At 33.9% G+C, this 15,000-nt stretch overlaps 1 protein-coding gene across 1 annotated transcript in view; it reads left to right on the top strand.

The window, feature by feature from the left end:
* The window catches only part of crhr1 (corticotropin releasing hormone receptor 1), a 233,294-nt gene that overhangs the window by 71,791 nt on the left and 146,503 nt on the right, over positions 1–15,000 (top strand). Inside the window, exon 2 of the mRNA XM_056453349.1 lies at positions 12,540–12,627. Within this exon, the coding sequence (XP_056309324.1) occupies positions 12,540–12,627 (88 nt within the window). The remainder of the gene's footprint in view (positions 1–12,539; positions 12,628–15,000) is intronic.

Genomic DNA, 15,000 nt, shown 5'->3' on the forward strand with positions numbered 1-15,000 from the left:
AGAAACAGAAAGACTATGGAATACTGAAGAGCAACTATCTATTGTCTATTAGCAAAGTAATGCAAATGAAACAAATGTAAAGACAAGAAGTACGGTGCAGGTAATGTTTTATTTTAGTCTTCATTAAATAGTGGTGTTGTCATTAGCAGAAACTAAATATCAGGGTTTTTCATTTAGATTTTATACAGCGGTTAGTTTCAGTCCACTAATTTAATTGGACACAAGATGTTCCCAGAACTCCTGCAGTGCTGAAGTGTAACGGCACTAGAGCATTTCTGTTTTTATACCATTCCAATTCTGTTCTTTGCAACATTGTGCTTACTACTGCAGCAGAAATATGCAATACATCTAGGGATTGTAATTGACCAGGCCTTTATTTTGTGATAACAACAAAGCTGCATGTGCTTTATTACATGGCTGCATCCCATGTGGAATATTTTATTAGCTCACCAAAAGGAAAATTTGCACAAAGAGAACAGTTGCAAGCAAGCAGCATGTACTAAATAAATGACCCATTAGAAATATTTAAAGGGCTGTTTAACAAGAAATAAATGCTCAATTGCTGTTAATTTCCTTTCCCTCAGGTCATCTAATATACAGTTAAAGGCAAAGTTATTAGCCCTACATTTAAATTTGAATTATTTTATTTTCTTTCAAATATTTCTCAAGTGATGTTAACCAAGCAAGGGAATTTTCACAGTATTTCCTATATATTTATTTTCTTCCCGGAGAAAGTTAATATTATTAGCCACCTTGAATTAATATTAAATAATGTCAAATTACTTGCCTAGTTGACCTAACTTGCCCAATGAACCTAAGATTTTACATTTTACTTTAAGATGAATACCAGTATCTTACAAAATAACCAGTAAAATTATACGTGCTGTCATCATGGCCAAGACAAAATAATGTTGCTTTTTTTTCTTCTTCACAAGAGCATCCAAAGCTTTTAGCTGAAACTGTTCTTGGTGATTCATAAAACGCAGCTACTGACACTTTGTTTGAGAGTCAAAAAAGCTAATTACCTGTGGTTCCATATAACACATTGAGAGATTATGAAGCAAAACAATGAGAATATGCTAAACAGAACATTATTCCCAGCATTATTACCTTCCGTCCTTGACATGTTGTTCATCAAATGCATACTTACTGTAACCTAAATTAAAAGTTAATTTTCCAGATTTTATTTTATTTATTATTTTATATATATTATATATAAAAAAAATTATTATTATTATCCCCCTGTTTATTTTTCCCCTATCTATCTATCTATCTATCTATCTATCTATCTATCTATCTATCTATCTATCTATCTGTCTGTCTGTCTGTCTGTCTGTCTGTCTGTCTGTCTGTCTGTCTGTCTGTCTGTCTGTCTGTCTGTCTGTCTGTCTGTCTGTCTGTCTGTCTGTCTAGTCTAGTCTAGTCTAGTCTAGTCTAGTCTAGTCTAGTCTAGTCTAGTCTAGTCTTGTCTTGTCTTGTCTTGTCTTGTCTTGTCTTGTCTTGTCTTGTCTTGTCTTGTCTTGTCTTGTCTTGTCTTGTCTTGTCTTGTCTTGTCTTGTCTTGTCTTGTCTTGTCTTGTCTTGTCTTGTCTTGTCTTGTCTTGTCTGTCCACACACAGACAGACAGACAGATATATATATTAAAAATAATTTTTGTCAAAAATATAGACAAAATAATGTAGCTTTTTTATTATATATATATATATATATATATATTATATATATATATATATATATATATATATATATATATATATATATATATATATATATATACACACACACACACACACACACACACACACACACACACACACACACACACACACACAGTTAAAGTCAAAATGATTGGCCCCCCTTTCAGTTTTTTTTCTTTTTTAAATATGTTGATAGAAGATTTTAATTTTGTAATGTCACATTAGAGCATCACAAATGCAAATTTGAGTTGATGTCAATTTACTACTGTAAAGATGGGATTTTAACTACAGTGGCTCGAACTGTAGTTCTGCCGAATGACTAAAATGTTATCAGTATGATGGTGAAAAACTGTACATTTCTAGTCAAACCTTCTGCAATCTTGTAACAAAAACGGAAATAAGGGCAGCATTAATAGCTAAAAGTGTGGGAGAGCGATGCTATTATGTGATTGTATTGTATTGCAATATGGAGCAATTAAAGGCTGATGTTTAATAAAAAGTACTTCACAAATACTTGAAAATGAAATGATTTAATGACAATGACTTGCTATGCTTACAACTGAATTAGTTACAAATAACTGTATAAAATGATAAAACATGAAATGATAAAAACTTATGATAATGCTTGTACCCAGCTTAAATGTAAAATAAAGTTACCTGGGAGAGAGACAGAGGGAGGGAGAGAGACAAATAACAGATAGTAGGCCTCAAAGAGAGCCTGAGAAGAGCAAGCGAGGAGCAGAGCAGAAAAAGAGACAACGTTTACCAACTATTTTGTATTCTTTCTTGACCATGTGACCAAAGCCCAAATACTGAGACATACCACATCGTAAAACCCCAAAGTCATAGACCTATTAACCAGCCCCTGATCTTATCAGTATTTGTTTCTGGAATCTGTATGAACCTTCTTGGTGAAAAAGACATGCTTTGCAATATAAACAAATGTATATGATAATTTGCATTCCTACACTACCTTCATAAAACAATCGAATCAAATTGATATCTAACAAGAAACACATCGAAATTCGATTACAGTAATGTTCTTGAGTAATGTTATTGATTTTTTACATGCTTTTTGATGCCAGTGTTACATGTCAATTCAATGTCATTTTGACATCAAGGTATCAATTGATGAAATCAATTTAATCAAATCAATTTGCATGACATCAATGTCACGTAAATGTTAATTTGATGTCGTCTTGACATAAAGGTGCCTGCTGGGAATGTTAAAATATTAAAACTGAACCTTTTAAATTATTATGTACGTCATGGCAGAGCTCAAATTTAGACAGAAGTTTTTTTTTTTTTTTTTATCCATTTTTATGAACACAATATCTAGTACACTGACCTGACTTTTGCAAACATGGATTGAGCTGAAAAGCTGCCACCCTCCTGAACCCTGTATTGCAGTGATAAAAGACTTGTGACCAAGCCTGTTTATTGTTTCTTTGAAAGGCTTTGTCATAATACACACAGCACAATTGGACCTTTCCTCTCCAACTTCGCCTTTAGTCTGTCGGGCTTAATCGGAAAAAGACCAGCATCAAGAGCCACCGGAGGGTGAAAATTGAGAGAGGAGGAAAAATAGCAGTGAGAAATGGCAAAGAACAGAGACAGAATGAAAAAGTGGCAAATGTCGTTTTGTGTAGTTTGGTCATAGTTAGTTAAAATGTGGCTTCTTTATCCTCTTGGACTGTAAGAAGGATTAGATGTTTGATTCTCTGCCCAAAATAGACCTGCCTGGAAGAAACATGCAGCCGATGCTGGATAGAATTTGATCTTCTCTAAGCTGCTCAACAATGGCTTTCTAAAGAGCCAGACTTATAAATTCTGCTCGAATACAGATCAGGTCTAGGGGCGGAAGTTGAAATTGCATTTTCTTTTCTTTCTTTCTTTCTTTCTTTCTTTTTTGGGGGGCAGTTTTCTTTTTTGTTATTTATAAGTCATGAGATGAAAGGCATTAGGTGAATTTACTAAGATGTCACCTTATATCATTGCCTCATAAATATTTTATATAATGTGCCAGAGCATATTGGGAATTCTGTCACATGTCATTTCTGGTTTAACTAAGCATCTAAAAGATGTTTTTAATACCCTAGAGAGTGCCAAATTTATGATGTTTCAGTGGTTTCAGTTTAGCTGGGGTGAATCTAAAAAAAGAGACAATTTTGACATGTTAGTGTTGCCATAAAGTATATTTGGTGAAGGACAGAGCGTGATACACTTTGTCATATGACATGTGGATGATATTTCATGCTCAGTAATTAAATCCCACCACACAAAGACTGCAATTGATTATGAACTCTGATCTGAATTTGCCGTTAGGTTTGTTAGAGATTGTTAGAGATTGTCCTTAAAACTTGTGATTACCAAGTTGAAACATCAGAGCTTCTTAAAAAGTAAGCTACGTGACTCACCCAGTATTTTATTTTATTTTATTTTATTTTTGTTTTGTTAGTATTTTTATTTTATTTAACTTTATTATTGTTTTAATTTTAATATTGTTTCAATTTATTTATTTACCAACAATACATTTTAGAAAAATTATTATTATTATTACTACTACTACTACTACTACTAATAATAATAATAATAATAATCATTATTATTATTATTATTATTATTATTATTATTATTATTATTATTATTATTATTATTATTATTATTATTATTATAGAACTCAATAATAACAAATGCTTTAAAAGATCTTTATATTTATTATTTTGTTTTAATGTTATTTAATGTTATTTATTTTTTTCAAATTTTTATTAGTTTAATTTTATTTTATTTAAAAAATAATTATTATATTTAAATTTATATTCAAATTTTTATTTTATTTGCATTTCTTTGTACACATTTTTGGAATTTGCCTGATTTTCTAGAAAAGGAGTGGTCAATCATAAAAGTGAATCAACATCATAATTCCCACTTAAATAATGTTGATTATGCTAAATTACATCCACAAGAAAAAAAGAAAAGAAAAGGTTATTTACCTATGAAGTGGTTTTAGACTTAATATAAATAACTGGAGATGAAACACATTTGACTAAAAAAAATAAGTAAACAATCAGCTGTCTCTGTTTACTTTTGGTTACTAGTTCACCAATACTATAACCAAAGGCTATGGCTGCATCCAAAACCGCATACTTCCATACTATATACTACGCTAAAATTTGTATGCGAGCCAAGTAGTTTGTCCAAATTCATAGAATTCTAAAATCAGTATGCGAGAAGTACCCTGATGCCTTACTACTACTGGCGAGATTCTGAAGTGTGCATCCCATTCACGCTGCGCTATCCTTTGATGCCCAGCGAGTGAATTCATAAATGGGGCTGAAGCGATGCAACTGACGCAGGTAGATCACGTGACCATGACAAAATGGTGGATGTAGTACGTCTGAATTCCATTCATACTTCTCACATTCACATTGTAGAGAACTTACTTTTCTAATGGTCGAGTAGTACATTTGAATTCAAGTGCAGTACCTACTGAGTAGTCGGCGGTTTCGGACGCAGCCTATAGAATGCACAAGACACTCTATTGCATTCTATTTTTTTGAATGGGGAAAAGTGTAACTGTCAATATGGTGAATAAAGCCCCGCCTGCTAGTACAGGAGCCAATCATCGATCGCTATATGGTGACGATACTCTGGGGGAGGGGCTTTTGTGAGATATTGTGAGATTGGGATGTTTAGAAATGAAACTAAATCGACAGTTGTTGTTTAATTTTATTGGTGATTTAATATAACATTCAATCGTAAGCTTGGAAAGTAGGTTTGGAGAATTTGATGCTTCCCCATTCAGACAGAATGCCCGAGCATACTGCCCAAGAGATGTTTCAAAGATGGCTGCTGAGTGAAATGACTTACCTTAAAGGGACTTTGTTAAAACCAACCACTTTAACAACTTGATGGAAGCACACCTAATTTACTTTTGTGTGTGCTTGAGTGTGTGAACTTTGTGTGAAAAGATTCACTTTACATTAGGATGGAAAGCTGGCTAATGAGAACAGCTGTACTGTTTATTTTTTGCTGCAGAAATTGTAAATCTTACAGCAAGTAGATAGAAATGTTGGACTGCTGAAGTGGCACTGTGGGTGGAAACATGATTTTAATGGGTTATAGAATAAATTTTCTCATCATACAATATCCTATGCAAAATATGGACATACATTTTTGCTTGAACAGTAAATCTGGATTCAGCGGGGACCCAATTATTGCATCTAAACATAGAAAAGGTCAAATTTTCGTGTTACTGTCTGTCATGAGTGTGGTGATGCTTTTCAGCTCTTCTCAGGCAGTTAGCAATCTTTCCTTGTCCACTGTTCTTGAGGGACCAGTCCTATACATTTGTGATTGAAGAGTTTTTGACTTTGGCTTTTCCTCCAAGGCCAGTCTGAAGAGGCAGAGGCCATAAAGTAAGAGAGAGTGGTCTTTGTTTGAAATGTGAGGTGGGATTTCATAGTCACACACCCACAGAATCTAGGAAAGGTGTATGCTGGGTCGACGGTGGTTCAGTTCTGGGCCTGATGCCTTTTCATTAGTTCAGTCTCTTAGGAGAAGCTTCAGAGAAGTGCTTAAGAGCTTCCCTGTGGAGTCTGAGCTGTTTTGATAATGAACAGTTTGTGTGTTTTGTACTGTTCTTACTTTTGAAAAAGATCAAGGATGTTGAAGTACTCTGTGCTTCAGGAACAAATCCAGAAAGCACTGATGATCTGTTACTGTAAATTTATAAATGAACATTTAAATGCTGGTTAAGGCTGCTAGTTAATGCTAATTTAGTTTTGGTTTTGATGGTGCGTTTCATCAAAAAATTAATATAGTGATAATAATTAAACTGGTTGACCAAAGACGTTTTGTTTGTTAAAGAAAAAAAAGTCAACATGAGTCTGTTGGAAACATTGTTCTGTTGGAAGTTTAGTATACAGTAGTCCCTCGTTAATCGCGGGAGTTAAAATAAAGTAGTACTTTATTAATTATTATTTTAATTATTAGCTTTTTAAATTATTATAAATGTTATAAGGCTGTAAAACCCATGACTACGCACTACACATTTTTCTCTGATAGGCATTAACCTTTTCACACTTTTCTCTCATTCACAACATTCAGTAGTCCAACTTTTTGTGCGATAATTAGCATCTTCTTCTGCCTTTTGGGTCCTACTGCAGATGTCTTTGAGGGCGAAGAATTGTTTCATCGACATTATGGGATTTGTTGGAAAGAAAACTTGCAAACAAAAAATACAGCACTTCAGAGTCACACAGCTAGTGATCAAAGAGTTATGTAAATTTGGCAAGCTGAACGCATTCTGTAATGTACAGGAGACACGGCACGGAGGAGATTGATTGACAATGGTCTATAGCCAATCAGGACACAGAACACACTGCGCTGTAAAAAAAAAAGCATGTCAAACCTCACTTAAAAAAATCTGCGAAACTGCTAGACCATGAAAGATGAACTGCGTTATGGCGAGAGACCACTGGGTTTAGAGAATTGATTTGTGGCATAGTTTTGATTATGTACTAATGTTAATAATTTTTAGGGCTTTGCCTTATTTTCCTTTGTGAGTTATAATTTTTGTTTTAGTATTTTTAATATTTTGGTTTCATTTATCTGTTTGTTTGATCCTTTCGGTGCTGGAATTTATATATTTTTTTCACTTAACATTAAAATCTTATTTAGAAAATAGCATATGTATGTATGCATACATGTATGTATGCGATGTTTTACTTACATTGTTGTTGTTTGTTTATCCTTTCATTTAGAGGTCTGCGTGGAACTAATTATTTTGTCCTGCTCCCGCCGGATATTCAGCCTCTGTTCAGCTCAGCTTAAAATAATTTTCTACCAGACTCGACCGTTCCCACTAAATTTCAATCTGATTGTCAAAATCTCACGTTTAAATTGGTAGTACTGAAAGAGAAAGAGAAAAAGTGTAGGTTTTACAAGGATTGTTGTCTAAATGTCAGTTTTGTTTGCCCCTTTGTGATGAGACATGAGTGCCACCTTAAACCTGAGCTTCCAGTCTTGTGATTGCTAAAGGGTACAACTTTGAGCTATTATCACACAGCACAAACACCACCTTTTATACGGAAATTTATTCCTGTGCTGCAAGAAATCCGGTCGGGTCCCATGGTTTCTGTGGTACTGCCGTGGGAATGCAAACAGCTACATCCATTCATTCGTTCATTCATTCGTTTCTTTGTTTGTTAGTTTGTTCATTCATAAATTTTAGTGTTTCAGTTTTATGTCCAAACCTGTAAACATTTCTTTCTTGCATTGAACACAAACATTTGCATATTGAAGAATGTTAATATGGTCCAGAAAAAAATAATGTGATTATTTTGTGAATTTCAACATTATTCAAAATCATCTTACTGTACATCTTTTTGTCATCTAATGACAGTATTTCCATGTTTCACCTTAAAATAAAAATAACCTGATCATTTACTCTCCATTAAGTTGTTTTTAAAGTTTATAAGTTTATTTCTTCTGTAAAAAAATATATTTTGAAGAATTCTGGTTGCTGGTACCCTTTGACTTCCGTAGTAGAATAAAAATAAACTATAGAAATCAATGGGCAGTATTTTTCAAAATATCTTCTTTTTTTGTTAAACAGAAGAAGCTAATAAAGGTTTTGAAAAAGTGGAGTGAGCAAATGATGACAGAATTTTTATTTTTGGGTGAACTATCCTTTCAAATTAGTAGCATCACTACTTGTAGTCAGTTACGCCCCTGCCGCTCATGTCGACACAAAGCTCTCTAGCTGTTTGTCAAACTATTTTGTGTGTGTGTGTGTGTGTGTATGTACAGTATTGAGGCCTCCAGGGTGATCCTGTCCAGCACATGGGTTATTCAGTGGCCCTACAGAGCTGGTGGCTGAGGGTGATGAAGTGAAACTGTTCCAACTGACAGGAAAGTCTGAAGGCGCAAGCATCCCTCGACACAAAAACACACCTTTGGGGAACTGGAAAGCCTGGATGAAGTCCGTGAAAGAGACAGCGAAGGGATTGAGAAAGAAATCGTTTGGGATGTTTCTGGAAGGACCGTAGGAAAAGGCAGTTCAAGGCTCGAAGAAGATTACTGGCGAGCGAAACCAGCGAGATGAGTGTCAGTCTGCCAGCTCATAAAACACACTAGAGGCTGTATTTCTTGCGTTTTTTCCTCCGTTTGTCTGCGCTAGCTGTCAACACTGAGCTCTGTAAACCTGTCCGCGTGTGGCGAAGGTCAGGGACCAGTCGGCAGCAGAAGGCAGGCTGTTCACCTCATGCCGCTGGCAGCTTGCAGTCATTTCATTTGTGTAGCTTGTAAAAATTTTAGTGCTTAACTGAAAGCCTTCGCTCGGTGTGACAATGGTAGTTTCTGCTGACTTAATGTATATGTGGTGGTGACATTCAGTTACAGTGATTCAGTGGTTACATGCAGGTGTGAAAGCTTTTAGAAATCATGAGGCCTTTGCAAACTTTATGACTGAAGGTCCGCTGAGGATGGATTCCAGGTTTTGGATTCAGTCTGTTGTCCCTTTGTGTTTTAAGGCAAACTGCTGCAGGCAAAAAAACACTGTTGTTTTGTGTACCTGTCAATTTTTAGCTTTGTTTTTTATATAAAAAAAATACCTAAAATACACTATTAAATGTTTATTTTGTTGCGCTATATCATTCATTCATTCATTTATTCATTCTTTTTCTTAAGTCTCTATTTTAGAGGTCACCACAGCGGAATGAACTGCCAACTATTCCAGCATATAGTATATTTCAGCCACAACCCAGTACTGGGAAACACCCATACACACTCATTCACACACACTCATAGACTACGGCCAATTTAGTTTATTCAATTCACCCATACCATTTGTCTTTAAACTGTGGGGGAAACCGGAGCAGCTAGAGGAAGCCCACGCCAACACGGGGAGAAGTTAACTCCACGCAGAAATGCCAACTGGCTCAGCCGGGATTTGAACCAGCGACCTTCTTACTGTGAGGCGACAGTGCTAACCACTGAGCCACCATGCTGCTTGCACTATATTAATTTAATGTTAATTTCAGTAACAATTCATAATTTAAAATGCAGTTTTTTTTCTCAAAATGAGTTGTAAACCTTCAGTCATATCTACAGTAGTCAGCATTTGAAGTATATTAAAACCTTTCATTTAAATTAAAACTATTCAACAACACCCGTTCATATATATATATATATATATAACATTTTTGATCCACTTCAGATGTTGACTATATTCTGAAGGTTTTAATCCATACACAATTTGGCTAATTACTTACATTTTATATTAAAAAGTGTTTTGTTTCGTTTTGGCTGTTCACTGTGTTTTTGAATTATGGAGGAATTATGGAATTATGTTTTTGAACTCTAAAATCCTTTAAAACTGCAGTCACACAATTTTTTTTCCCTCTGACTTCCATTCATATGCATATGAATGTGTTAGACATGGAAACATTTGAGAAGATACCATATTTAGCATTTTGCTCCATAGAAAAGTTTACGTTTGGGGAAGTTTCTGGTCTGTGAGTTTGCCACTTGATTGAATGAAAGCAAAAAATAAATAAATAACTGCATTTCTGAAGTGTAAATTATACAAAGGCCTGGCAAATAACCTGCAGAAACACACCTCTCTATCTTTAAATCTTTTTTAAAAACACTCCCCCGTCCTTACTCTAGCACTTAATTCACTAATTTATTTGTATAACTAGCCCTTTTTGTGTGTACTGCCTCTTCTTGTTAAATTGTCAAATGCTTCTTCAATTGTAAATCGCTGACTAAGGCCCAATCCCATTCCCTTCCCCTTGGCCCTTGAATCAGAGTGTGAAGGGGAAGGGGTTCAAAATTGACCTGTAAGAAATAATACAGCATTACCTGCACATGTCATCATATTGTCATTGTAATCTCTTGCTTTATATGAGATCGAAGATTGTGACTGCTGCAGCTATTCCAGTTGGTTTTGGTATTTATCACTGAAGGCATTTATCATGTTATCATAACAATATAATGTGACAATAAGATCGTAACTGTACTGTGTATTTACACTGTGGCCATATTCATCTAAACACACAAAAACAACATTAACATTTTACCAGACACTGTAAAAGGGTCATTCCCAGCCACTAGTCTTTGTCACTTCTTTGTCACACTCTCAGAAATAAAGGTATGTGAGCTGTCACTGTGGTGGTACCTTTTCAAAAGGTACACTTGTACTTAAAGGGTCCATATTGGTACCTCAAAAGTATATATTAGTACCTACAAATTTTAGAGGAACACTTTTGTACTATTTAGATACTAATATGTACCTTTGCGGTATTAATATGGACCTTTTTTGGTACAAATTTGTACTTTTTGAAAAGGTATCACCCCAGTGACAGATCAATTTAAAACGTGGAAATTTTGCTCATTTTAGCAGTATTATTATTATTATTATTTGGTTTTGTGTTATCATTTGCCCCTTTGCACATGCAGCGTCTTGCCTTAAGAAGGTGATATTATTTTTATTGCTTGAGTTGGTTGTCTGGGTTATTTGCCTCCAGAACATCTCTGCATTCGAGACTATGAATTACTGACTGCATATGCTTATTCAGTCACGTAACAGCAAATCAACCATGGGCAGAACTTCTCAGTCTCTCTTTGTTCAAAGAGCCCTTAGTCTTAAAGCTGTGGTTTAAGTTGAACATGTCCAGCGGATTCTGCATGGAAAATATAAATTGTATTTAGCTCTGTTGGAGGGAATCGTTTAGGCAGCGTGATGTTGGGGCACAGAGGTCACATCTGTGATATTTTTTTCCCTCTCATTTCCTGAAGGCAATGTGGAAATGAAAGCCCTGTTCTCCTAAGTATTAAATCTTTTAAATCTTGGCGCTTCAATCTTTTAGATCAGCGATCAGACTTCAGTACATTAAATAAAAGGAAAATTAAGGATCAAGTGCTCCACGAGAATGAGAGTTATGCCTTTATTCACAATGCACATCATATGCGTAACTGACTTAATATTGTAGTATTGTGATCTCAGACTTTGTTAAAAAAAAACTGGTTAGAAATCAGTTGGACTGATAAGTTTTGTATGTATTTGAATAGGCAAATAAGTTGAAATCAGTGTATTTAGTACATGCATTTAATTTAATTTAATTTAATTTAATTTAATTTTATTTAATTTTATTTTATTTTATTTTATTTTATTTTATTTTATTTTATTTTATTTTATTTTATTTTATTTTATTTTAATTTAATTTAATTTAATTTAATTTAAGCATTATTGTTATCAGCTTCTTTTTTTAAAAACACTACGAAATTATTTTTATGTATTTTTAATACAGTATACAAGTGCAATATACTTTTTAAAAATAAACTTTTTCTATTGTATTAACTGTTTAATCATGTTTTTTTTATCTTTTATGTATGAAGTTCACTGTTTCTTTATGATACATTTCTGTGAAATCTTAAAATAGACACAATGTACTAAGGAATTAATCATATTGTGTGAGACCCTGAATAAAAATGATGAAATGTTCATTAAATAATGCTTATTAAACTAATTATTGAAATCTACAAAAGATATTGAGGTCATGTTCTTCTCCATTTACTGTGAAGTATGAATATTATTATGCAAGCACGCATGCAATAAAAAGGTTGAAAAAATATCAAATTAACTCAAATATCAGTCCTCACACAAAACTAGCGTTAGACTTCAGAAGCACAACACACCTGTATTAGTGTGAGGCAGATGTTGACCTGTTTTGCTTTTCCATTGTATGTAGTCTCTCGCTGCACATCCAGATGGATGTTAAAGCCACACTTTTGTTTTCCCTCTCTAAATTTCTTTTTCTTTGCTCCACCATTACAGGTGTTGACCATCTGGATTACACTAATCTCCAGGGCAACAGCTGACCTGACCTGCGATGCTCTGCTACTGCTCTCCACCAATCTCACAGGTACATCTTCACAAGTGATCTCAAATCAGTTTTGTGGTATGTAAGGGTGGGGTGCATGATTTGGGAAGCAGGTTCATAGATCAGTTTCACCAGGCAGTTTAATGGCCTTTGGTGCTAATGGTCTCCCATTCGAGGTATTGACAATGTGTCATGGCGTGTAATGGGATTTGTGGTTAAACTGAATATCACCAATATATCTGAGCTGAACCTGAGGGGTTTTGTTGGTGCCGTGACCCGGACGGAAATTAGGTTTGAGAGGGTGACTGTGATGAAGACCAGATGGCAAGTAGGCTGTAGCTTTTATAGCATATTTAACCTGAGGAAAACCAGCTTAATTTTTTTGCATTTCCATCTTGGAAGCAGTAGTGTTTTAAAAGAAAAGAAAAAAAATCCAGTCAAAATTGCTTTAAACGTAAAAATATTGAACGAACGAACAAAAATTGCAAATCGAATTATTGAACTAATAAACAAAAGAATTGCATCAAACATGAAAATATTGGTTCCACAAACAAATGAATGCAAATATAAAAATATTGGTTTCACGAGCAAACGAACGAACAAAAATTGCAAATTGAATGAACGAATGATTGAACTAATGAGCAAATGAATTACATCGAACATGAAAATATTGGTTTCACGAACGAACAAATGAACAAACAAATGCAAACATGAAAATATTGGTTTTGATGAACAAATGGATAAACGAACAAAAATTGCAAATTGAATGAACAAATGATTGAACTAAGGAATGAATGAATTGCATCAAACATGAAAATATTTGTTTCATGAACGAACAAACGAATGAACAAACAAAAATTGCAAATTGAATGAAAAAATGAAATTGCATAAATCATGAAAATATTGGTTTTACGAACGAACAAAAATTGCTAATTGAATGAACGAATGATTGAACTAATGAACGAATTAATTGCATCAAGCATGAAAATATTGGTTTCACGAATAAACAAATGCAAAAATGAAAATATTGGTTTTGCAAACAAACAAACGAATGAACAAAAATTGCAAATTGAATGAACTAATGAACGAATAAATTGCATCAAACATGAAAATATTGGTTTCACAAACAAATGTACAATAGAACGAACGAAAAATGCAAATTGAACGAATGAACAAATTGCATCAAACATGAAAATATTGTTTTCACGAAGAAATGAATGAGCGAACAAATATAAATATTGGTTTCACAAACAAACAAAAATGAACACACAAAAATTGCAAATTAAATGATTAAACTGACGAACTAATGAATTGCATCAAACATGAAAATATTGGTTTCACGAATGAACGAACAAATGCAATCATGAACATTTTGTTTTCACAAACAAACGAGCGTACAAAAATTGCTAATTGAATATACTAACGAACAGATGAATTGCTTCAAACATGAAAATATTGGTTTCATGAACAAACGAAGGAATGTTTCATTAGTCCAGCTAATGACAATCAGTTGTTTTTCTTTGCCATCTACAATTATTGTACTTGTATTACTGGAATGATTGATTTTTTATAGCATTATAATGCATAGAATATAATAAATATTCTAGCACAATTATGAATAATACTAATAAAAACATATTTTATACTCCAATATAAATAACATTTTTACTGTATTCCCTTTTTTCATGCTGGACTCAGGCAGCATAATATTGTAGCCTGATACAAATGTCACTGTGTCAGATTATGAGATTATTTTGTGTATTTTTATCCTAAATTCTTATGTCATGGACAACAAACAAATCTTACTGTATAGACCTTTTTTTGCTATTAAGACTTCAAGTACACAAACATAGCTTTGTCAAAATATATTCCTTTGTGTCTCACAGAAGAAGGAAAGTCATGCAGGTTCATGACGTGAGAGTGAGTAAATGATAACAGAACTTTCATTTTTGGTTCTCATATTATAACTTTCATTATAATATCTCTTTATTATAAAATAACACTATAAATATTAGGAGTGAGGCCTTTGAGGATAAAAGGATCCAGGTTTGTGGCCCTGGAGCTGTCTAAAGTTGAGCAGCCTGGGTTAATGCTTTCATATTCTGAACTCTGAACTCATTTTTCCATATAACCAAAAAGGACAGGATCTGTTATCCCATGGTCTTTCGTGGGATACGTGGCATTTACTTTTCAGCGCAGACAAAACACGATGCATGACAAACATAAATGTTATTAGTCAGATATAAGGCAGTATAAGGAGATGAAAGTTGTGATGGCTGGATTCAGTTTGTTTTTTTGCTCTGCTTTAAAGAGGACAAGATTTATTGGGGTATTTTTGTTTGCAGTTAAAGCAGAGTGGTAAATCAAGAAGTAATACTGGAATGCTGCAACACACTATCAATGTGTTTGCGTTTT

Source organism: Danio aesculapii, chromosome 3 (assembly GCF_903798145.1).
Source record: "Danio aesculapii chromosome 3, fDanAes4.1, whole genome shotgun sequence".
Classification (NCBI taxonomy): Eukaryota; Metazoa; Chordata; class Actinopteri; order Cypriniformes; family Danionidae; genus Danio; species Danio aesculapii.